Source organism: Phalacrocorax aristotelis, chromosome 18, assembly GCF_949628215.1.
Source record: "Phalacrocorax aristotelis chromosome 18, bGulAri2.1, whole genome shotgun sequence".
In the NCBI taxonomy this organism is placed as follows: domain Eukaryota; kingdom Metazoa; phylum Chordata; class Aves; order Suliformes; family Phalacrocoracidae; genus Phalacrocorax; species Phalacrocorax aristotelis.
In genome coordinates this window covers 1,433,075-1,449,114 of record NC_134293.1, presented here as the reverse complement: position 1 = coordinate 1,449,114, position 16,040 = coordinate 1,433,075, and the positions used below count along the sequence as shown (strand labels likewise).

General features: G+C 66.2%; 1 protein-coding gene across 19 annotated transcripts in view; it reads left to right on the top strand.

The window, feature by feature from the left end:
• The window catches only part of MYO18A (myosin XVIIIA), a 39,002-nt gene that overhangs the window by 11,879 nt on the left and 11,083 nt on the right, over window positions 1-16,040 (top strand). For 5 of the 19 annotated variants that reach the window (XM_075113521.1, XM_075113506.1, XM_075113518.1 and 2 more), the window contains exons 3-34: window positions 174-230; window positions 803-1,441; window positions 1,650-1,712; window positions 1,956-2,033; window positions 2,455-2,595; window positions 3,130-3,186; window positions 3,776-3,863; window positions 4,001-4,110; window positions 4,184-4,360; window positions 4,460-4,670; window positions 4,939-5,081; window positions 5,763-5,863; window positions 5,953-6,016; window positions 6,111-6,255; window positions 7,708-7,719; window positions 8,246-8,422; window positions 8,501-8,591; window positions 8,675-8,867; window positions 9,392-9,478; window positions 10,173-10,314; window positions 10,396-10,555; window positions 10,637-10,823; window positions 10,911-11,148; window positions 12,055-12,164; window positions 12,260-12,325; window positions 12,606-12,734; window positions 13,190-13,333; window positions 14,232-14,321; window positions 14,415-14,534; window positions 14,612-14,723; window positions 14,864-14,991; window positions 15,150-15,304. In XM_075113521.1, coding sequence (XP_074969622.1) covers window positions 174-230; window positions 803-1,441; window positions 1,650-1,712; window positions 1,956-2,033; window positions 2,455-2,595; window positions 3,130-3,186; window positions 3,776-3,863; window positions 4,001-4,110; window positions 4,184-4,360; window positions 4,460-4,670; window positions 4,939-5,081; window positions 5,763-5,863; window positions 5,953-6,016; window positions 6,111-6,255; window positions 7,708-7,719; window positions 8,246-8,422; window positions 8,501-8,591; window positions 8,675-8,867; window positions 9,392-9,478; window positions 10,173-10,314; window positions 10,396-10,555; window positions 10,637-10,823; window positions 10,911-11,148; window positions 12,055-12,164; window positions 12,260-12,325; window positions 12,606-12,734; window positions 13,190-13,333; window positions 14,232-14,321; window positions 14,415-14,534; window positions 14,612-14,723; window positions 14,864-14,991; window positions 15,150-15,304 — 4,415 coding nt within the window. The remainder of the gene's footprint in view (window positions 1-173; window positions 231-802; window positions 1,442-1,649; window positions 1,713-1,955; window positions 2,034-2,454; window positions 2,596-3,129; window positions 3,187-3,775; window positions 3,864-4,000; window positions 4,111-4,183; window positions 4,361-4,459; window positions 4,671-4,938; window positions 5,082-5,762; window positions 5,864-5,952; window positions 6,017-6,110; window positions 6,256-7,707; window positions 7,720-8,245; window positions 8,423-8,500; window positions 8,592-8,674; window positions 8,868-9,391; window positions 9,479-10,172; window positions 10,315-10,395; window positions 10,556-10,636; window positions 10,824-10,910; window positions 11,149-12,054; window positions 12,165-12,259; window positions 12,326-12,605; window positions 12,735-13,189; window positions 13,334-14,231; window positions 14,322-14,414; window positions 14,535-14,611; window positions 14,724-14,863; window positions 14,992-15,149; window positions 15,305-16,040) is intronic. The other 14 variants (XM_075113520.1, XM_075113517.1, XM_075113522.1 and 11 more) reach the window with 12 other exon arrangements.

Sequence of the window (16,040 nt, the reverse complement as noted above, 5' to 3'; positions counted from 1 at the left end):
CACATGTCCTTGTCCCTGGGGCTGCAACAGGCTGCAGATTGAAGCTGTTTCTTGCAGCAGCGTCCTGGCATGGAGTGATGCTCCCGGTGGCTTTTCCCGGTCCCTGTGGCTTTTCTGCCAGCGAGGCCCTGCAGCGGGCTGAAACGCGCTCCTCTTGTTTGTCTGACCCTCAGGTCAAGGACGAGGACAAATCCTTAGCTGTGAAAAGACCTGGGAAGGAGGACGGGGCTGTAAGTGTCGCAGGGCACGGACAGGGTGGAGCCGTGACGGGGCTGGGGCTCAGCCTTGGTGGCTGCTCCAGGGCAGCATGTGGAGGGTGGCGGGCGTTTTCGGCAGGGGTGCCCAGCTGTCAGCACCTCCCCAGGGCTTGTCCCTGCCCTGCACACCCTGGTGGGCGGCGGGTCGGTGCCCACCCCATGGTTACAGTGCCGGCTCCTGTGCTGCCCGCCAAAGCTGTTGGTGGAGGAAATCTTGCGGCTTGCCCTCTGCATTGCAGAGAGGCTGCCGGTGCTCTGAGCGCTGTTTTACCCCTGTACTGGCTGCCCGAGGGTCGATGGGTCCCTGCGTGCGGGGCCAGGGATGTCACCATCGTTCCCTGCCCCAGGGTCTGGCGGGGGGCTGTAGGTTGGCTGGGGAAGAGGACTGGGTGCTGTGTCCCTGGTGCCAGGGTCTGGCTGGGAGCTGTGCTCCCGAGGCGGAGCACAAAGCCCTGGGCACCACCATGCCCCAAGCTGCGGGGGCTTGCGGTGGCAAGAGCAGCACTGCCGGACCTCCACTCACACCGGTGTTGTTGTGGCTGCAGTCAGAGAGCCCGAAGGATGCAGCGTCTGCACCTCCGAATCCTGAGCCCCCGAAGAGCCCCGAGACACCCCCCGGGCAAGGGAAGAGCCTGGAGCCGGTGCTGAACGGCGCGGCTGTGAACGGGCTGCAGGGCCCGGCAGCGGGCACCGAGGCACAGGGCGATGATGGCCAGGGGCTGTCCCGCCGCAGGGTGGTCCGGGTGGTGCGCAAAGTGGTCCGCAAAGTCCTCCCGGGGGAGGACGCTGGCAGTGCCAAGGAGCCTGGGCGAGACGTCAAGTCTCCCGAGCCAGTGCCGCCCCCCAGGAAGGAGGACACGGGCCGTTCCACCATCCCACCTCCCCCTGCCGTGCCGCCTCCCCCCGCCGTGCCGGCAGCCCCTGCCAAGCCGGAGCCCAAGGATGAGATCTCAGCAGGGCTCAAAACCCTCATGGCAAAGGGCAAAACCAAAGAACACCGGCCGCGGCTCCGGCCAGGGGACAGGCGGGAGGAGAAGTCCCCCGAGCCGGCCGGCGGGGACGCGAAGCCGTCCCTGTCCCCGAGCACCAAAGGCGAGCCGGAGTCGCCAGTGCAGCCTTCGGAAGGGAAAGCGGAGCCGGCAAAGGCGTCCGCTCCAAAACCCACCGCCCTGGAGAGGCACAAGGTACCGGTGTGTGCACGGCGGGGGATACTCTTAACACGGTGGCAGGGCTGTGCCACCCGGCGCGGCATGGTGTGAGCTCACCCGCATGGTTTGCAGTGGTTTTGGGGTGTGTGGTGCTGGGTGGGGGTCAGCTTTGGGGGCGGTTTTGTGCACTGCGGCTGCCCAATCACACTACCCCTTGTCTCCTCCCGCCGTTCATGCGGAGAAGAAGCTGCAGCCCAGTGAGAAGAGGTCGACCCCTGCGAAAACTGCCCCGGCACCCCCCCAGCAGGTGTGTGGGAGCAGGGACCTAGGTCCGCGGTCATTGTGGGGTATCCAGCGGTACCCCCGCTGTGCTGGCCTTGGCACCTACGGGTCTGCGCCACCCTTCGCCCCAGTACCCACCCTGACCGCTGGCGGGCTGCAGGGCTGGAAAGCCTCTGCGATAGCCGCTTCGGCGCCTGCGTGCCATGAGCATGGTGCTGGCGGGGGCCGCGGGACGGCCGGCCTGGTGCTAACGGTGCTCTGCCTCCAGGCTGCCCCTGGCCCCGCGTCCCAGCTGAGCCCGTCGGAGGAGGCGCAGCGCCGGCTGGAGAGGATCTTCACTGCTTCTGTAATTCCAGGGATGTTGGCGCTCGCGTGCCGCCCGCTCGGGGACAGACAGGCGTAGGCAGTGTGTGGCTGCCCTGGCCGTGCCGTGTGCTCGGCATGGGGTGATCACAACCCTTTGCCTGGCCGCCAGCCCCCGTGGTCCGTTTCTGGGTGGCACCGGCAACGGGATGGATGGATGGGGATGCCAGGGGATGCCAGTGGGTTTGGGGCCGCTGCCTGGACCAGTGTGCCTGGCTGTGGGGAGCTGTGACGCTCAGCAGGCCCCGCTGGTGGCATCCCCATGGCTGCCTGTGGCTGGGGCGATGCCCAGGCAGTGCTGTGGGGGTTGTGGCCATGCTGGGCCCCGTGGCGTGTGGCGGTGCTGCTGCTCTCTGCCTCTCACTCCTCTTCTCCTTTCTCTCCTCCTTCCTCGCTGCCATTAGCTGGACCCTGCCGCCTCTGCCTCGGCACCCAGCCAGGTACTGTACCCCCGTCCTCAGGAGCCCTCTGCCTCTGCCGGCGACCCCCCGCCGTCCTCTGTCTGCCGCTGGGCCGGCGTCTGCGCCCGCGCCTCGTGCTGGAGCGTAAGGCTTTCCCTGTCCCACCCTGCTCCGTGGGCTGCTGCATCACCCACGGGGCCGGAGGGTGCCGGGGCGGCCGGGGCTGGGTGCCTCTCCCCAGCGGGGCTGTGCTGGGGAGCCGGGCGTCCCGGGAGGGTGCTCTCAGTGGAGGTGGCACAACTGGGGTGGGCAGGGGTGCAGAGCAGGACGGAAAGGGGCAGAGCACCCGGCACAGGCAGGACGTGTGGCTCGTGCCGGAGCAGCCATGGCATGCAGCGCTGGCTGGGCTTGCAGCAGGTTGGCACGGTGGCCCCCAGCCCGGGGGGCTTTGGTGGCAGGGCTTCACGGGCAACGTCCTTCCTGGCTCCGTGCGTCCCCAGTGCCGCGCTGGACCTGCTGCTCTGCTGGCTGCAGCGGTGGCCCTCACCAGGAGCACCCGGGGGGTTTGGCGCAGCGGCACTTTGCCCCGACTCGCTTCCCCCCTGCCGCTTTCTGTGCTGTCTGCAGGGCAGAGGTTAACCCTTCTCGCCTTCATCCCCCATCTCTCGGCCTTGCCAGGGTCAAGCGGACGATGCCCCGGCAGCCCCATTTGGCCCCGTCCCTGCTGCAGCTCAGGTTTGGCTTTAGGGCTCAGCCTGCTCCCGGGTGGCGGGGACATCCCCGCTGTGCCTGCTGTACCACCCTGGCATGTCCCATGCCGCGGTACTCTGCCATCACCGTGCCATGTCCCGTGTCCCTCTGTTAAGTCCCTGCGGTGCGTCCTGTGTCCATACAGTGTGTCCCTGCCCCATGTCCCTGCAGCATGTCCCGTGTCCCCACAGCATGCCTGGTGTCCCTGCGTCCTGGCACGTCGCTGGCATGGGTGCCCGCTCTCTGGGCTGCGATTTGGGAGCTCTGCTCCTCCAGGCTTGCCCGAGGTGGCCGTGGTGAATGTGCTCGTGGGTTGCTGTTACTTCATGGCTGCCCTGAGCCGTGGCAGGGCTCTGGTGGTCTCTGCGGCCCCGAGCCCCCTGGGGTCCCCGGGGCAGTGGGCAAGCCGGGGCCATGTGCCGGGTGGGCTTGGGGCTTGCAGAGGGCAACTGTGGCTGCCCAGTACGTGGCCCTGTGGTCGGGCAGCCCTGCTTCCCCCAGCCCCAGGGGTGTTGGGAGGGGACAAGATGGGGGGCAGGTGACCACGACCACCCCATGTCCTGCTGTCCCGCAGGCCAAGACAGAGGAGCAGATAGCAGCTGAGGAGGCCTGGTATGAGACCGAGAAGGTGTGGCTGGTACACAGGGATGGCTTCTCCTTGGGTGAGTCGGGGGTCAGCCCGGTGCCACCGGGACATGGGGTGCCCTGTCCTCCCCGTGGCACAGCGAGCCGCCCCTGGCCTGGCCACGGTGTCCGCGGGGGGCTGCTGGCATGACTGAGCACTCCGTACCCCTCGCAGGCAGCCAACTGCGGCCGGAGGAGGGCAGCCCCCTGCCCGAGGGCAAGGTGACGGTGAAGCTGGACCACGATGGAGCCGTCCTAGAGGTGGAGGAGGACGACGTGGAGAAGGTATGGCTGTGAGGTGGGGGACGGCGGGGCAGACCCCCGTTCCCCACGTGACACCCCCTCTCCTTGCTGCCAGGCAAACCCCCCGTCCTGTGACCGGGCAGAGGACCTTGCCAGCCTCCTCTACCTCAATGAGTCCAGCGTGCTGCACACACTGCGGCAGCGCTACGGCGGAAACCTCCTGCACACCTATGCCGGCCCCACCATGGTCATCATCAACCCGCTGAGCTCCCCCTCCATGTACTCTGAGAAGGTGACCCCACTGCGGGGGAGGGACCTGGGGGCACAGGCGGCTGGGAGCTGGTGGGGGTGGCAGGGTGCTGACCCTCGCCCACTTGCCCCCCGTCCCCAGGTCATGCACATGTTCAAAGGGTGCCGCAGGGAGGACACGTCCCCGCACATCTACGCGGTGGCCCAGGCCGCCTACCGCAGCATGCTGATGAGCCGCCAGGACCAGGCGGTCGTGCTGCTGGGTGCCAGCGGCAGCGGCAAAACCACCAACTGCCAGCACCTCGTCCAGTACCTCGCCACCATCGCTGGCAGCACCGGCAAGGTCTTCTCTGGTGAGTCCCCAGCGGGGTGCGGGGTCCCCGTGCCGCCTGCGCACGCCCCTTGCTTTGCAGTCACAGCCTCCCGCACCCGGCGGTGGCCGGACACACGCCACACGGCGAGCTTTCACCTTCTCACGCCGGTCCCTTTACCGCGCTGTTGAGGGCTGCCGCGGTGCAGAGCACAGCACAGGAGCAGCAGCGCTTGCCCGGCCAGCGGTGCTGGCTCCGGCTGCCCACCACACAGCCCCTGCACCCCACCGCCCCGCTTCTCTTCCCGCAGCGGAGAAGTGGCAGGCTCTCTACACCATCCTGGAGGCTTTTGGCAATAGCAGCACCGGCATGAACGGCAACGCCACCCGCTTCTCCCAGATCATCTCTCTGGACTTCGACCAAGCTGGGCAGGTGGCATCTGCCTCCGTACAGGTGAGGGGGCCGGAGTGGCCCTCCCAGCACGGGAGCCGGTCCATCCTCACCGGGGTGGCCCCCCTTGGCACAGGAGCCGGTCCGTCCTCACCGGGGTGGCCCCCCTTGGCACAGGAGCCGGTCCGTCCTCACCGGGGTGGCCCCCCTTGGCACAGGAGCTGGTCCACCCTCACCGGGGTGGCCCCCCTTGGCACGGGAGCTGGTCCACCCTCAGCAGGGTGTTTCCGCCTGGCAGCCCAGATGTGTGCTAGCCCGCGAGCTCTGCTGCAGGCCCCCGCCGGCTGCCCAGCCGTGCTCGCAGCACTCAGCAGCCAGGAATCCTGCTCTCAACTTTGTTCACACCCAAACGTGTGCAGATCAGACCGACTTGCTGAGCAAGCCCTGATATTGGGGTGTCTTTCTTCGAGACACCACCCCAGTGTGATAACAGCAGAGCCCTTAAAATTCAAGAGAGCCTCTTTGTTCTCCTGTAATAGCAGACGCCCCAGGAGAGGGGATGCTCACGGGTTGCTTGGATGATGTTTGCATTCATACAATGCCCTGCGGTGGGCTTGAGACCCTCATGTCTCCACAGGGACCCTGGGCAGGCAGCAAAGATGAGGCTGGGATGGGCTAGGGGGGGAATCGATGGGAGCAAGGCCCTCGGGGATGGTTCCCAACCCTCCCATCTCCTTCCACCAGACACTGCTGCTGGAGAAGCTGCGTGTCGCCAGGCGCCCGGCCAACGAGGCCACCTTCAATGTCTTCTACTACCTGCTGGCCTGCTCCGACAGCGCCCTGCGGTGAGCTGGGGGGGCGAGGGCACGGCCCCTGGGCCGGGGGATCTCCAGGGTCTCCCACGTGGGGCCAATCTCGGTGTTTATCCCCACAGGACTGAGCTTCACTTCAACCACCTGGCAGAGAACAACGTCTTTGGCATCGTGCCCCTCTCCAAGGTCACTGCTAGGGGGGTCGGGGGCGGCACCCACTCAGGTGCAGGGGGAGGCAGAGCCAGGTTCCCACACCAATGGTTCCCGTTGCTCTCCACAGCCGGAGGAAAAGCAGAAGGCGACCCAGCAGTTCAACAAGCTCCAGGCTGCCATGAAGGTGATGGGCATCTCCGGCGACGAGCAAAAAGCCTTCTGGCTTGTCCTGGGGGCCATTTATCACCTGGGGGCCGCGGGGGCCACAAAAGGTAACGAGCTGCTCGGGGCTGGGAGGTATTACTGAGCCGAGGCTCAGGGCTGAGTCTGTATGGGGTCCCGGAGGGATCACCGGCACCTCGGCACCTTGCAAGAGATCCCCCCGGTGTGGCCGAGCCTTGGGGGAGAGTTTGGGGCCATGTCAGCTGAGGGGCAGTGCCCTGCCACCCTGGACACTCTGGGGCACCCGGCTTTGCCCCCCCAGTTGGGGTGGTCCCACTGGCTGGTGGGAATCGAACACCCCCAGACCCTGGGCTGGCTCCTGCCAACTTTGGGGACCGGCGGGCCTAGCTGGGGCTGAGGGAGCCAGGGGTGCGTGTGTCCCCGTCCCCAGTGTAACGCCTCTTCCCCTGTCCTCCCCGCAGAGCCGCTGGCAGACGGAGCTGGTAATCGGAGCCGTGGGGGGCTCTGCTCCGGGTGGTGTCGCGCGGTGCTGGTTTTGGGGCTGAAATGGGGGCTTGGGAGGCTGCTGGTGTGCTGGGACCAACCCTGACCCCCGGCTGGGTCTTGGCAGCTGCAAATTTTCCTGTTGTCTGTCAGGACCCCCCAATCCAGTCCTCTTGGCATGATTGGTGGCACGGGGCAGGGCTGCCCCAGCACCCAGAGCTCACCGTGGGCTGTAGGGCTTGCTCCGATGGGCCCTGGCTTTGCTCTTCGTCCCCGGGGGTGGTGAATTCAGCTTTGTGGGGCTGTTCTTCTCCCCCGGGCCTTTCGCCTTCCCCCTGTGGTGCTGGAAGCCCCCGTGGTGCTGCACGCTGGCAGAGGTCCTGGGCACGGCACACCCAAAGGGGCACCTGGAGCTGGCGGCTGCACCAAGGGGTTTTGCAGCCCCGGGGAAAAAGATGAGTTGAGGATGGGGAAGGAGAGACTGGAGGGGTCTTGGGGGCGCAGTGGGGTGCATTGCCAGCCCTTGGGGTGCTTCGAGGCACTAGAGGGCAGCAGGGCCCTGCTGCAGCCACTGCAGCGGGATGCTCCGGTGACCCCAGAGCCTCATGGCAGCGTGCTGGGGGGGAACCCCAGATGCTTCTCGGGGGGAGCATCCCAGCCCCAGCTCTGTGCTGCTCCTGAAGGCTTCCCTATGGACACTGGGGATGCTCAGAGTCAGCTCAGCCACCCTAGCCCCCATTTCTTAGCCCCTTGACACTTGTACTGGGCTGGATCTGACAGCGGCTCTGCATGCCCTGCAGCAGCGCTGAGCTGCTCCCCACCGGTGCCCACGGTGCGGCTGGGGCTCACGGGGAAGGGCCCCCACGCTGGGTTGCAGCGTCTCACTGCAGCAATGTCTGGGGCGGACCAGGCTTGGCATGGACGTGGCGTGGCGGTGCCTGCACGTGGCGTGTTTTGGCAGGAGGGCATCCCCGTGCCGCGTGTCCGTACTGTCGCGTGCCAATGTTTCTAACCACTGTCTCTGTTTGCATGGTGCATGCTGCCCTTTTGCAATGCAGACGCCGACGAAGGTAAAGTCTTGCTCCCTGCAAGTGTCTCTGGCTTCTCCCCCCCACATGCCACTGCCTTCCCACTGTCATGTCCCTTCGTGTCCCCATTAACCTGCTCCCACCACCCCTGCCCTCCCCTGGCATCTGTGTCCTTGTGTCCAGCAGCCACGGTCTGTCCTGCGGCGGCGTGGCGGGGATGCTCCGTGCACGTGGCCGAGCAGGGACATGTTCCCATTCTGGAGCAGCTCAGAGTCCTGTCGCAGGTCCCAGGGGTCCCTGGGCAGCGGTGGCGAGGGGTGACCCCCGATCCCCGCTGTGGCTCTGGGCTCAGCCCTGCAGAGGCACGAAGCTGTTCACTCCCCATCTCCTCTAATCAGACCCCAAAATGCATTTCCCAGCCCTCTAGCACTGGCTGTGCGCTCCCACTGTGCACAGCATCCCCAGCCCACTCTGGGGGTCCTTGAGACCATCCCAGGTCTGGCTGGAAACACTCCCCCAATTTGGGGGATGTCCCAGCTGGTGCTGAGCCCCCTTCTCCACCCTCCAGCTGGGAGGAAGCAGTTTGCACGGCACGAGTGGGCTCAGAAAGCCGCCTACCTGCTGGGCTGCAGCCTGGAGGAGCTCTCCTCCTCCATCTTCAAGCACCAGCCCAAGGGCACCCTGCAGCGATCCACCTCCTTCCGGCAGGGCCCCGACGAGCCCCCCCTGGGCGATGGTGGCACAGGTACGGTGCGGGACGGTGGGGTCAGCGGGTGGCCCTGGGGGACACCGGGCTGGGGACACTCAAGCTTGCCTTGGCCAGGTCCCAAGCTGACGGCGCTGGAGTGCTTGGAGGGCATGGCGGCCGGCTTGTACTCTGAGCTCTTCACCCTCCTCATCTCCCTCCTCAACAGGTACGTGCTGGGGCGCTGTGGGGAGAGCCGGGGGGGACCTGGCAGCGCCCGCTCACCCCGCTGTGTCCCTTTGTCCCCCACAGGGCGCTGAAGTCGAGCCAGCACTCGGTGTGCTCGGTGACAGTGGTGGACACCCCTGGGGCGCAAAACCCCGAGCTGGCGGGGCAGAGCCGGGGGGCCACCTTCGAGGAGCTCTGCCACAACTACGCCCAGGAGCGCTTGCAGCTCCTCTTCCACCAGCGCACCTTCGCCCGCGAGCTGGAGCGCTACAAGGAGGTAACGGGGACACCCAGGGCTGCCATCGCCTCCTGCCCTCCCCTTCCCTCTCCTTGCGAGCATCTCCTACGATGTCTCCCCAGTTTCTTACCCCACAGTCGCCCTGGACTGGGTCCAAGCGAAGCAGCTCTGGCACAGTGCTCGGTGCAGCAGGGGTTTCCCCAGTGCTCCCGCTGCCGGCGGTGCCTTTGCCGGCAGCTCCGGCCCCAGCCAGCCCGATTTGCCTGCAAATATGCCAGGCTGGGAATTGATGGGGTGCCTGTGGTTGGTGGTGGCGGGGAACACCACTGCTGCTGCTCCATCTCGGCACCAACAGCCCAGGGGGACACCTCCATGTGTCCTGGTCCTGCCTCGGTACCCGGCATCGCCCTGTGCTGTGCCAGCGCAGCGGGGTGGTGGGATGCTGGGAAACCCCTGCCTCCTGCCTAGACCCTGTTGAGACCAGGGCCCTGAGCGGCTGGCAGTCCCTATCGCCGCTCCCCCACCGCGTGGGTACTAACCGTGCCTCTGTGCCCCCATGCCAGGAGAACATAGAGCTTGCCCTGGCTGATGCCGAGCCCGGGTTCTCTGGCTCTGTGGCCGCTGTGGACCAGCCCTCGCACCAGGCACTGGTAAGCACCTGCCACGCTTCCCTGTGGCTGCGTCACGGCAGTTTGTAGCGAGAGGGGGGAAGGAGAGGGGCTGTCCCGAATGCTTGGCTGTGAGAGCGCGGTTGCGAGCGAGTATGCAGCCCGCATCCCTGGTGCTCTCCACCACCCCAGGAGCTGCCCATGCGTGGGCTGGAGGGCAAGGAGCCCGGGGGCAATCCCCAGGATGCTCTAGTCCCTGGGGTGCACCAGTCCCCAGGGTGCTCCGGTCCTCGAGGTGCTCTGGTCCCCAAGGTGCTCAGGTCCCCAGGATGCACAGGTGCCTAAGGTTCTCCAGTCCCTGGGGTGCTCTGGTCCTCAGGGTGCATAGGTCCCCAAGGTGCACCAGTCCCTGGGGTGCTCCAGTCCCTGCTGGTGGAGGCTGCAGAGACCGAGGGTGGCTTCTAGGACCAACCCTGTGCTGTGATTCATCCTGCGGGTGCCTGAGCACGGCATTTTCCACCCCAGCGAGCATCTTGCTGCGTGGAGTCTTACATACTCTTTCCCTGCTGGGTCTCCATTAAGCAGGGGCCTTCTCATGTGGTGCCACTTTGCCTTGCTGCCGGCAGCAGCCGAGGTTGCATGCTTCCTGCGTGGCCTGGGTCCCCTGTGTCCTGTCATCCCTGCCCTGGGGGACACCAGCGGGCCGGGCCGGGTGCAAGCGCAGTGTCGCCCGCAGGTCCGGTCTCTGGCCCGCACGGATGAGGCGCGGGGGCTGCTGTGGCTGCTGGAGGAGGAGGCACTGCAGCCGGGTGGCAACGAGGACACCTTGCTGGAGCGGCTCTTCTCCTACTACGGCCCCCAGGAAGGGAACAAGAAAGGTCAGGGGGGGCCCGGCGCTGCGGGGCCACGCATTGGCGAAGCGCCGGTCCTGCGCCCATCGGTGCCATGTCTCCCCGCAGGGCACAACCCGCTGCTCCCCAGTGACAAGCCGCGACACTTCCTCCTGGGCCACAGCTCGGGGACCAACTGGGTCGAGTACGATGCCACGGGCTGGCTCAACCACGTCAAGCACAACCCGGCCTCCCAAAACGCCTCCGTCCTGCTGCAGGAGTCGCAGAAGTGAGTGGGGTCCCAGGGTGGGGGGGCGCGGCAGGGGGGAGAGGTGATTTTGGGGGGTGACGTCCCCTCCGTGCTCTGCAGGAAGGTCATCAGCAGCTTGTTTGCCGGCCGCGGCGGGTCGGCGCTGGTGCTGTCGGGCTCCGTGGCGGGGCTGGAGGGGGGCTCCCAGCTGGCCCTGCGCCGGGCCACCAGCATGCGCAAGACCTTCACCACCGGCGTGGCCGCCGTCAAGAAGAAGTCCCTCTGCATCCAGATCAAGCTGCAAGTGGTGAGTGAGGAGGTGCCGGGGGCGTCCCTGGGTCCGGCTGGGACACCGCTGCGTGTCACCGCTCACCCTGCTCTCCTACGCCTGCAGGATGCCCTCATCGACAGCATCAAGAAGTCCAAGCTCCACTTCGTGCACTGTTTCCTGCCCAAGGCGGCGGGGGGCAGCGGGGACTCCCGGGCTCTGCCGTGCCGGCGGGTGAGCGGCAGCGAGCTGGAGCTGCCGGCGGAGCACTGCGAGGCCGGGCTCATGCAGCTGGACGTGCCCCTCCTGCGCGCCCAGCTCCGCGGCTCCCGCCTGCTCGACACCCTCCGCATGTACCGCCAAGGTGAGCCGTGCCGCCGGCACCCCTGGCACCCAGTGTTGGGGGATGCCAGGGCTGCGGTGCGTGTCCCGCTGCGGGGATGGATGCTGCGGGGGTCCCAGCTGCATCTCCTCCCTGGAGAGCCAGCCCCACCCGGGAACCCCTTCGGCACTCGTCCTCGCTCTGAGCCCCGTGGCTGCCAGCTGTGCCCCCGGGGCGGTCCTGTCGCCATCCCCCCTCCCCTGCAGGGCCATTATCTGTGCCAGGGACGGGCATGGCCTTAATTGGGTGTCTCCACTGGTGCCGCTGGCTCCTGGCAGCTCTCCTGCTGGCAGCTGGCCCCCGTCCCGCTGGGGCGAGGGACTCCGGGTTGTGCTCAGCAAAGCATTTATCAATATACGTGGCCCGCCGCCCAGCCGAGTTTTTATTGCCTGGAGGCTGGACCCTTCCTGCCGCGATCGGAAATCGATGCCGCCCGCACACCTCCTGGATCGATGGCCGCGGCCAGCCGGCTGTGCCGGGGTCAGCGTGCCGTCAATACCCCGTTGTTAATTAACATGTGGAGGCTCAGCACTGCGAGCCTGATGCAGGAGTTGGCTGCGGCTCAGAGTGGAGCAGGAGCGGAGCCTGTTTTCTTGCACAGGCGACACACACGTGTCCCTGTGCTCCCCCTGAGGTGGGATCTGGCCATTTTCTCCCCAGATCCCGGCCAAAACTGCTGGAGGACACGGCCAAGGAAAACCTCCTGAGGAGGGTCAGGGCACTCCAGCCGTGCCTGGCCCCGTGGGGAGCTTGTGCCACGTGGGGTGACTCCATCAGCTCTCCCAAAAGATGGGGCCCAGCAAGTCAGGGCACGCAGGGCTGTCCCCGGCCATGCCCCGGGCATCCTGGCTGCCCCCTGCAGCCCTGCTCTCCTTTGCTCCCCCCCAGGGTACCCCGACCACATGGTGTTTGCGGAGTTCAGGCGGCGCTTTGACGTGCTGGCCCCGCACCTGACCAAGAAGCACGGGCGCAACTACATTGTGGTGGATGAGAAGCGGGTATGTGCTCCGTGCCGGGGCCAGCACTGCAGTCCAGGGTCCCCTGCACCCCAGGGTGCCACCAGCCCAGCCCTGACACCTCTCACTCCCTGCAGGCGGTGGAGGAGCTTCTGGAGTCACTGGACCTGGAGAAGAGCAGCTACCACATGGGCCTGAGCCGGGTACAGCGCCTGACACTGGCTGCGGGTGCCAGCAGCGGCGCGGGCAGGGGTGGGCGGCACGGCTTGGCACGGCGCAGCAGGGCAGCACAAGGGCGGCACTGTTTGCTCCCACCTACGGCATTCCTCGTGCTTGGGGAATAAAACCCCCACGTCAGGACAGGACCCGTGGCTGCAGAGGGGAGAGCTGCATCCCCAGCAGCCGGTGCAGCGGGAGGGTGGCACGGCGTGGCCAGAGGGATGCCAGCCCCCATCGGCATCTCACCCCGCTCCCCTCCTGCAGGTGTTTTTCCGGGCCGGGTCGCTGGCCAGGCTGGAGGAGCAGCGGGACACACAGACCAGCAGGAACATCACCCTCTTCCAGGCGGCGTGCAGGGGCTTCCTGGCACGGCAGCAGTTCAAGAAGAGGAAGGTTCGTCCCAGCGGCTCTCCCCTCCCCGTTCTGCCGCAACAATTTCGCCTAAAATGGGCAGCGCAGCCTTTCTGCAGCCGCCTGGGCCAGCACCTCCTCCTCCCGCCTCCCCCCCCCCGCACCCGCCCAGCCGTGGGGAGCCGTGGGGGGCCTGGGGGAACCGGGGGGCCGGGGGGAACCGGCGGGGAGGGTGCTGGGCATCACCGCAGTGGAATGAAGCAGCGTATCGGCTCCTACTTTTATTATTAAAGAGGGCGTAAGCTAGGCATCGCAGCAGTGCCTTGCCTTCCACAAGATTAGAGTTTGGAGAGGCTGGAGGGAATCAAACAGTAGATAAGCCAGGTGCAATTAGCCCAAATGCTAATGAAGGGGAGAGTGCTGGGGTGCTGGCAGGGGTGCTGAGCGCCCACCCACCCCGCTGGCGGCACCCCGTGCTGACACCGTACCCCGTGCAGATCCAGGATTTGGCCATCCGGTGCGTGCAGAAGAACATCAAGAAGAACAAGGGAGTGAAGGGCTGGCCTTGGTGGAAGCTCTTCACCACTGTGCGGCCCCTCATCGAGGTGCAGCTCACCGAGGACCAGATCCGCGGCAAAGACGTGGGTATCTCTGTGCCGGGGGATGCTGGATGGGGTAGGGGTGCTTGGGGGAGCGTTGGTGCCGGGCAGGGCCCTGCAGTGGGGTGGGATGCAGGATCCTACAGTGGGGTGGGATGCAGGACCGCAGGGAAGAGCGGGATGCAGGACCGTGGCTGCCCCGTGCCCAGCCAGCGCCAGGCTCGAGTTGCTCCCTAATTTGCGAACCAGCATGTCATTAGCATCCCGAGAGCCGGCTGTTGCATGAGCCCAATTACAAGGTGTGGAGAATGGAAATGAAACCGTGCGCCGAGAGGCATATGCGGGGGCTCCACACCGTGCTGGCAACCAGACACTCGTGCCCCCTCCGGGCACGGAGCCGCTGCCTGGCTCAGCTTTCACGCCAACCCACGGAGGACGGGTGCCTGGGGTGGGGGCACTTGGGCCCCCTCCTGCCCCCCCAGCCTGTGCTGGGAGCAGAGGAGGGGAAAGAAATACATGCTTTAAGGTGGCAGCTGAGCATGCTGCCCCTGTGCTGGCTGGTGGTCCCCGTGCATCCCGGAGGGCCCCCTCTCTCCCCATCTGGGCTGGGTGCACCCAAACCCTTCTGCGAGCTGCTGGTGGGTGGGTTTACTCCCACCACTCTCCCAGGGGGTGCGGGGACCCCTCTCCGGCTTGGCTGGGACTGCCTGGTGTTTCGACACCATTTATGGGGTTGGAGTCGGCACGGCGGCGGAGCGTGTTGGGGAAAGTCCCTGCCCAGCCCTTGGCAGGGGAGAGCAGCCCCCGCCCCAGGGAGCCCCCACCCTGCCCACCCAGTTCTGGGGGGGGAGCTGGGGGGTTGCGGAGACCTGCCAGGCTCCTGCCTGCCAACCTCTCCTCCTTGCGCCTGCCCCCTCCCTCACCACCCGCTCTGTTGCAGGAAGAGATCCAGCAGCTGAAGAGCAAACTCGAGAAGGTGGAGAAGGAGCGTAACGAGCTCCGGCTCAACAGCGACCGTCTGGAGAGCAGGGTAGGTCCTTGCTGGCACCAGGAGGGGGTGCGGTGCTGTGCCAGCCTGCCCTGGCACCTGCCCCGGCCCACGGTCCTGCTCCCCCCACCCCAGATCACAGAGCTGACGTCGGAGCTGACGGACGAGCGAAACACCGGCGAGTCAGCCTCCCAGCTGCTGGACGCCGAGACGGCCGAGAGGCTGCGGGCCGAGAAGGAGATGAAGGACCTACAGGTATGCACGCCTTTCCCTCACCTCGCAGCATCTCCCGGCTCCCCCCCGGTGCTCACCGTGGCCCTGTCCCCTCCCAGGCCAAGTATGATGCTCTGAAGAAGCAGATGGAGTCAATGGAGATGGAGGTGATGGAGGCTCGGCTCATCCGGGCGGCCGAGCTCAACGGAGAGCTTGATGATGATGATTCAGGTACCATCCTGCCTCCGGTGCTCGCCGCCGGCACGCCCTGGGTGCCCCGTGGTCACAGCACCATGTCCCCCTCTCCACAGTGGCATCGCCCACCCGTGGGGCCCTGTACCACCCCCCGGTGACCCCGTTTCCCCACGCAGGCGGTGAATGGCGGCTGAAATATGAGCGGGCAGTGAGGGAGATTGACTTCACCAAGAAACGGCTGCAGCAAGAGCTGGAGGACAAGCTGGAGGTGGAGCAGCAGGGCAAGAGGCAGCTGGAGCGGAGGGTGAGTGGGGTTCAGCCCCGGGGACCCCCCAGCACCCCTGGCGTGGGGATGGGGTGGGCAGCCGCTGCCTGCTCAGAGCTGAGGGAGCATGTGGCCAGGGCAGCGGGGACGTGGTGGCTTCCTGGAGCCCTGAGCGCCCTGCCCGCTCCTGCCCGCAGCTGACGGACCTGCAGGCAGACAGCGAGGAGAGCCAGCGGGCGCTGCAGCAGCTGAAGAAGAAATGCCAGCGCTTGGTCGCGGAGCTGCAGGACACCAAGCTGCACCTCGAGGGCCAGCAAGGACGCAACCACGACCTGGAGAAGAAGCAGCGGAGGTGGGGGGCTGCGCACCGGCGGTGGGGGGGGCACGTGGGAGGGACGGCATCCTCCCCACACAGCCAGCCCCTTGCAACGAGGCGTTACCGTTTCAGCAGGGATTTGGGCACTTCACCAGCTCCCGCTTGGCCGGGGCGTATTCAGTGGGATGGGGCTGCCCTGGTCAGATGTGTTCATTGTGGGGGGGACCCCAATACCGTTTTGGGGGGCTCGAAGCTAAGTGATCCTCCCATGTAGTCCTGTGCCCCATGGTGAAGGCTGCTTGTGCCCCACAGCTCTGTTCAGTGCTCGAACTCATCCTGTCCCCTCTCCCAGCCCCAAAGTTTGCTAACGTTATTAAGCAGCAGGGACGCTTTCATCTCATTATGGTAATGATCACACACACAAATACAGCGAGAGAAACCAATCTAATTAATTTCAATTTCCGCGGATTGGAGTCTGTGCTAATGCAGCTGTTTATTACCCAGCATGAGGAAAAATGGGGATTAGCTGCCGAGGTGTTTAATGCAGGTCACAAACTCAAGCACGAGGTTGTTTTCCAAGCCCCAAAGGCAGTGATTTCGGAGCTAACCTGGCTGATCCCATCCCAGGAGCACTGGGAGAGGCTGCCCCGGTGCTGCCGGGCTCCAGGCTGCGCTGAGCACTCCCCTGCTGGGGGCTCATGTCCCCTCTGGGGATGGGACTGGTACCATCCCACATGGGACCATGGCACTGGGCTGCAGCTGAGGGACCCAG